Below are 7,500 nucleotides of genomic sequence, written 5' to 3' on the forward strand. Positions count from 1 at the left end.
TATAATCTATAAAAACTTTAACAAAATAGAGGAAGAGAAATATGATAGAATAGTGTGCCCGAGTGTACCCTCAAGCAAGAGAACTAACCCAAGACAGTGGAAGGCCATGGTACAGAGGCTATGGCACTACCCAAGACTAGAGAACAATGATTTGATTTTGGTGTGTTCTTCTCCCGCTATCAAGTGTTCTTTGATATTTTAAAAAAGAAAATGAACCAAAGTTTTATAGGGGTAGATCCTGTTGAACGTAAATAATTTTCACCATAATGGATTTAATCCACGGAGTTTAATCTGGCTATCTCGTCAAAGATATACACATTGAGAACCACCAGAATATATGAAAATATGCGCGGTTTACTGCAAAAGTACATTGTAATGCCTCGAACCTTTCTCCGTGGACTATGCTCTTGGGAATACGTGACTGTTCGCATTACTTCAAAAATCTCGACTCTTAATGTAGTGTAAATAGAAAATAACAAAGAACGAGCCATTCAAAGATTCCAAGCTTGCAATGATGGACGCCCAAAGCTTTCAGGTGACAAATATTCGCAAACACTCAACTTGATACTAGACAAGGCTAAATCGTAAACACCGAATACAAAATGTAGCAAGCAAGCAATCAATAATGTATTGTAACACTGTCAAGGATGTTTGATGATAATTGAACCCGTTATTATATGAACTGTATTTTAGGAAGTGAAAGAATCAAATAAATTTACTTAGTACTATTTTCTTTCAATCACCACTCACAATAAGAGTAACTGAACACTTGCAAAAAGTAAACATTCGATCATTTCACCAAGTTGAAAGCAATCCCATTTGCCAGAAGGGAGGCGACCAAAATAACATCCATTTACAACACCATCAAAATTCTTTAATTTTCAAAACAAAAGATTTGCACTTCAAGTTATACATTAAAGATAACTACCTTTTAAATTGAAGAAAATAGAGCCATTTACCTCGCAAAACGAAATATCTAAATTCATCTTAAAAAAAAAAAAAAACGTCTTCATAGTATTTACTAAGAATGGGCTCATTCGTGTGTGTGTTAAATCACTAAATTCACTTATCATCAGCTCATAAATGCCGTACAACTATATACAATAATTTTTTAAAAGCCGTGGTGGACAGGACAACAGATTTATGGCCAGATTGTAAAAGATGGCCATAAGCTTGAATTTAAGAATATAATTAATTTTCTCTCTCTCTCTCTCTCTCTCTCTCTCTCTCTCTCTCTCTCTCTCTCTCTCTCTCTCTCTCTCTCTCTCTCTCTCTCTCTCTCTCTCTTTTGTTGGCTAATAGTACAGCACATTGCGTGATCTAATGGAAATAAGCAATATTACAGTAAATAAAAAACATCGTATTACTAAAACAACTATTCCTGCTAGTAATAATTTTAACATATAAAAATCATTTTTACCCATAAAGACAAAACTTTTTACGAAGACAAGACTCATAGGAAAAATCAAGACCTCATTCTTGGGAAAAAATTACTTTTGAAAAAATAAACATTGGGAAGACAAGATCGCAAGGGTAGCCAATTATACTTTGGGGGAAAATTACTATTGGCCAAGACCTCTTGGAAATCCAAGGTCCCTGCTAAAGACCCCTTGCGAAAACAATATCTCCAAGTAAAAACACTTTGGGAAATAAAGACATCATGGGAAGACAAAATGACTTGGAAAAACCTCAATCTTGCGAAAATCCCATTGGGAACATAAGATCCGCTGAATAAGTGCTGACAAACTTACATATCTACAATTACCTTTACTTATCTATCAAATATCCGTATGATCTGGTTTATACTTTAAAATATTCTTTATGTTCCTATAAATGTTATTATTGCATCAAACCAGATTTTCCAATAAAATTTTAAGCTGCTGCTATTCCCTCTACTAACACTATTTCTAGCAAAACTGCTGACAACACACCAGCATCACTGGAAAAGTAGCATTACTATCTTAGACACTTTCATGCTTGAAAGAACCTCCCTCGATATGCGTTACGCCTCTGGTACCTTCGTGTGGACATTAAATTTGCTACTATGCAATTCTGAATCTTACTTATTGCAATTGCCATTTAATGTATAGTAAAGGATATCATTGTCGTCACATTTCTCTTTGAAAATTAGTTAAGAATATTTCATTTATTATTACAGTTGGACTGGGAGTCAGTAATTACCATTTCCAATTATATATTTTCAATTGAAACTGAAGGTAGGGAATTTTTCCTTTTGATTTTCAATTTAATGTGAGGTCCAACAGGGAGTCCCTGAACATGATCTACTTTTTAATTATAATTATCATTGATAATATACCTTCAGGTATGGTGTGTCCTGGACAACACAACGGTCAACTGGGCAGAGGGTGGCTGGACCATAGTGGCAAGGAAAGGATCCGCTATGACGGCGCAATCAAACAGCCCTGAAATCAACCTTAATCAGAAATACTTCATTGGTAAGTGCAGCACAATTTGGTGGTTAGTCTTGGGTCTCGTCGTGACTCTTTGCCGCTTTAAAGGTTTAAATGTTTCTCATGAATGGGAGAGATATGGGACAGTGAAATTCCCCAAGTTAGCAGGATAATGACCTAGAGAGGGACCATAGCTACATATAATCAGCACCCAAGCCCGCTATCCATCAGGTTATGACCAAAAAAGAACAGGCAATGCCTGCTGATGACTCAAGCAGGTAGACCTACAGTATAGTCTTTCTCAAACCCACCATCATCAGCTCACAAGTATTGTGAGGTTACAGACACTACAAGAAACTATTGAATTTGAACGGGACCCGAACCCCAGTCCGGCAGATCGCCAGGAAGGGACGTTTCCAGTAGGCCACCATAACCCCAAACCCTTATGGACTAACGTGAAGAATTTCTCCAATTCCCCTTCCTTCTTCCTTACAAGAAGTAGTTGTATGTTTAAACAAGAACAGACTAATAGGAATAAGATTACCGTGTAAGTCAATATCAGTATTTACATGAGTATAATACATTGTCTAAACTTCAATTATAATCAAACAAAATTTATAAGAAATTCAAGAGACTCGAGGCATTTTTTCTTGGAAACCTACGACGACAAATAACTAAATTTGTTTTTAAGCTTTTATTGCAACTATTAAACATGCCAAGCAAATGTCAACAAGATCATATTTGGGAGTGACGTTTCTTCCTACATTCGTTACAATATCCAATAAATTAAGAGAATGAGTAGTCGTTCGTAACAATATCCAATAAATTAAGAAAGAGGGAGTAGTTAAGACTAAACTCAGCACACATGATAGCTAAAAATAAATGTTAGAACAGAGTCTTTTAAATTTTCTCTCATTTTTCATCCCAAAAATTCAACTGACTGCTCCTAAATTGAACGTAGTCTTTCATTTAAAGGTTTAAATGTCAAGCGACATGACTACAACCTAGACCACTTAATACATATGATCGGACCCCAAGCACCTCTCCATCGAGCTAGAACCAGGGAAGGCCAGGCAATGGGTGCTGATTACTCAGTAGGTAGATATACATGAACCCCAAAATCCCCATCCCTTCCTCACAAGGATGGTGAAGTTCCAGACATTACAAGAAACTATCGACCTGGAGCCGTACACGAACCGCAGTCCAGCGGATCGCCAGCCAGACATTTCCAACAGACTACCACAACCCAAGAGGCCAAAGAAAAGAAATATGAGCCGGGAGGAAAAGGAATGGCACTTGATCCCAAACGAAGCAATAAGTCAACGTCTTAAAAGACAGGAAAAACTCAGGGAATATAGAATGACAAAGAAAATGTCAGAATTTGGTAGGAAAGGCAAAATAAAACGACAAATCCCGTCATCCGTGGATTAATGATTTTCAGGGTAACTGTTGGAAATGGTTTTGGTTTATGACCTGTATAATTATCATTTGTTTTAGAGGAAAAACAATGATATGCCATTTTCCTTTCCAGGATTTAACCCCTTCGTTACACTCTTCCAAGAGATGGATGGCTCACCTAGACCACAGACGCTCCAGGTAAGTCTCTCAGTTTATGAATATAGTGACACTGAATGAAGCTGTTGCTGTGCAATATTGGTAGAGTAAGTTAACAACATTTCTCGAAAGCATTGGTGACTTAACAGAGTAAGAAGGTCGAGTTCAACAAAGCTCTCAAAAGTCTAAGACTATCAACTACCTTTCCTAGCACCCTGATTATTATTATTTTCAATCAACTCAACGGCAACCTAGGGCATTTTTCAACTTCAGGAAGATCCCCTGAAAGATTTTAACGAGATCCCAGAGCAATTTTTAGACTTTAGAAGGCTCCCCTGTAAGACTTTAACGAGATTCTAGAGATATTTTTAGATTTTAAGAGGCTCCCCTGAAAGACTTTAACGAGATCCCACAGCAATTTTTAGATTTTAGGAGGCTCAACCGGAAAGACTTTAACGAGATCCCAGAGGAATTTTCAGACTTCAGGAGGCTCCCCTGAAAGACTTTAACGAGAATCCAGAGCAATTTTTAGATTTTAGGAGGCTCCCCTTTAAGACTTTAACGAGATCCCAGAGCAATTTTTAGATTTTAGGAGGCTCCCCTGAAAGACTTTAACGAGATCCCAGAGCAATTTTTAGACTGGCAGGTTCCCCTGAAAGACTTACCGAGATCCCAGAGCAATTTTTAGACTTCAGGAGGCTCCCCAGAAGGACTTTAACGATATCCCAGAGCAATTTTTAGACTTCGGACGCTCCCCTGAAAGACTTTAACGATATCCCAACGCAATTTTTTTACTTCGGGAGATTCCACTGGAAGACTTTAACGAGATCCCAGAGCAATTTTTAGACTTCAGGAGGCTCATCTAAAAGACTTTAACGAGATCCCAAAGCAATTTTTAGACTTTAGCAGGCTCCCCTGAAAGACTTACCGAGATCCCATTGCAATATTTAGATTTTAGGAAAGACTTTAACGAGATCCTAGAGCAATTTTTAAATTTCAAGAGGTTCCCTTGAAAGACTTGACGAGATTCCAGAGCAATTTTTAGATTTTAGGAGGCTCCCCTGAAAGACTTTATCGAGATCCCAGAGAATTTTTTACATTTTAGGAAGCTCCCCTGAAAGACTTTAACGAGATCTCAAGAGCAATTTCCAGACTTCAGAAGGCTCCCATGAAAGACTTAAACGAGATCCCAGGGCAAATTTTAGACTTCAGGAGGCTTCCCAGAAAAACTTTAACGATATCCCAGAGCAATTTTTAGATTTTAGGAGGCTCCCCTGAAAGACTTTAACGAGATCCCAGAGCAATCCATAGAATTTAGCTGGCTCCCCTGAAAGACTTAACGAGATCCCAGAGCAATTTTTAGACTTCAGGGGGCTCCCCTGAAAGATTTTAACGATATCCCAACGCAATTTTTTTACTTTAGCAGGCTCCCCTGAAAGACTTAACGAGATCCCATAGCAAATTTTAGACTTTGGAGGCTCCCCTGAAAGACTTTAACGAGATCCCAACACAATTTTCTGACTTCGGGAGACTCCCCTGAAAGACTTTAACGAGATCTCAGAGCAATTTTGTTTTTACTTCAGGAGGCTCCACTGAAAGATTTAACGAGATCCCATAGCAAGTTTTGGACTTAGTAGGCGCCCCTGAAAGACTTTAATGAGATCCCAGATCAATTTTTTTTTTCAAGAGGCTCCCATGAAAGACTTTAACAGGATCCCAGAGCAATTTTAGATTTTAGGAGGCTCCTCTAAAAGACTTAACGAGATCCCAGAGCAATTTTTAGACTTAGGAGACTCCCCTGAAAGACTTTAACGAGATCCCAACGCAATTTTTTTACTTCGGGAGACTCCCCTGAAAGACTTTAACCAAGATCACAGAGCAATTTTTAGACTTCAGGAGGTTCCCCTGAAAGACTTTAACGAGATCCCAGAGCAATTTTTAGACTTCAGGGGGCTCTCCCCTGAAGACTTTAACGAGATCCCAGAGCAATTTTTAGACTTTAGCAGGCTCCCCTAAAAGACTTAACGAGATCCCAACGCAATGTTTAGACTTAGGAAGCTCCCTGGAAAGACTTTAACGAGATCCCAGAGCAATTTTTAGACTTAGGAAGCTCCCCTGAAAGACTTTAACGAGATCCCAGAGCAATTTTTAGACTTTAGCAGGCTCCCCTGAAAGACTTGACGAGATCCCAGAGCAATTTTTAGACTTAGGAGGCTCCTCTGAAAGACTTCAACAAGAGATCCCAGAACAATTTTTAGACTTTAGCAGGCTCCCCTGAAAGAATTAACGAGATCCCAGAGCAATTTTTAGACTTTAGCAGGCTCCCCTGAAAGACTTTAACGAGATCCCAAAGCAATTTTTAGACTCAGGAAGCTCCCCTGAAAGACTTTAACGAGATCCCAGAGCAATTTTTAGACTTAGGAAGCTCCCCTGAAAGACTAACGAGATCCCAGAGCAATTTTTATACTTTAGCAGGCTCCCCTGAAAGACTTAACGAGATCCCAGAGCAATTTTTAGACTTAGGAAGCTCCCCTGAAGGACGTAACGAGATCCCAGAGCAATTTTTAGACTTAGGAGGCTCCACTGAAAGACTTTAACGAGATCCTAACGCAATTTTTTGACTTCGGGAGACTCCCCAGAAAGACTTTAACGAGACTCCAGAGCAAGTTTTAGACTTCAGGAGGCTCCCCTGAAAGACTTTAACAAGATCCTAGAGCAATTTTTAACTTTAGCACGCTCCCCTGAAAGACTTTAACGAGATCCCAGAGCAATTTTTTTTTGCTTCAAGAGGCTCCCCTGAAAGACTTTAACGAGAACCGAGAGGAATTTTCAGACTTCAGGAGGCCCCCCTGAAAGACACTAATGAGATCACAGAGCAATTTTTAGATTTAGGAGACTCCCCTGAAAGACTTTAACGAGATCCCAGAGCATTTTTTTTTTTTACTTCATGAGTTCCCCTTTAAGACTTTAACCAAGATCACAGAGCAATTTTTAGACTTCAGGAGGCTCCCATGAAAAACTTTAACGAGATCCCAGAGAAATTTTTAGACTTAGGAGGCGCCCCTGAAAGACTTTAACGCCAGAGCAATTTTTAGACTTTAGCTGGCTCCCCTGAAAGGCTTAATGAGATCCCAGAGCAATTTTTAGACTTTAGCTGGTTCCCCTGAAAGGCATAGCGAGATCCCAGAGCAATTTTTTGTCTTCGGGCGACTTCCCTGAAAGACTTTAACGAGATCCCAGAGCAATTTTTTTTTTACTTCAGGTGGCTCCCCTGAAAGACTTCGAGATCCGAGAGCAATTTTCAGACTTCAGGAGGCTCCCCTGAAAGACTTTAACGAGATCCCAGAGCAATTTTTTGAACTTCAGGAGGCTCACCTGAAAGACTTTAGCAAGATCCCAGAGCAGTTTTCAGACTTCAGTAGGCTCCCTTGAAAGACTTTAACCGAGATCCCACAGCAATGCAAGTGTCCCAGATCATATGAACATAACGTCAAATATGATAAAAACATTATAAATACTCTCATTTTAATTAAAT

The 7,500-nt window shown here is 39.0% G+C and overlaps 1 protein-coding gene across 1 annotated transcript in view; it reads left to right on the forward strand.

Annotated features, from left to right (window-relative positions):
- Nucleotides 1-3,947: 3,947 nt before the first annotated feature.
- Nucleotides 3,948-7,500, forward strand: part of LOC137615021 (uncharacterized) — a 13,778-nt gene continuing 10,225 nt past the window's right edge. Inside the window, exon 1 of the mRNA XM_068344657.1 lies at nucleotides 3,948-4,007. Within this exon, the coding sequence (XP_068200758.1) occupies nucleotides 3,975-4,007 (33 nt within the window). The 5' untranslated portion in view covers nucleotides 3,948-3,974. The remainder of the gene's footprint in view (nucleotides 4,008-7,500) is intronic.

Source organism: Palaemon carinicauda, chromosome 21 (assembly GCF_036898095.1).
Source record: "Palaemon carinicauda isolate YSFRI2023 chromosome 21, ASM3689809v2, whole genome shotgun sequence".
In the NCBI taxonomy this organism is placed as follows: domain Eukaryota; kingdom Metazoa; phylum Arthropoda; class Malacostraca; order Decapoda; family Palaemonidae; genus Palaemon; species Palaemon carinicauda.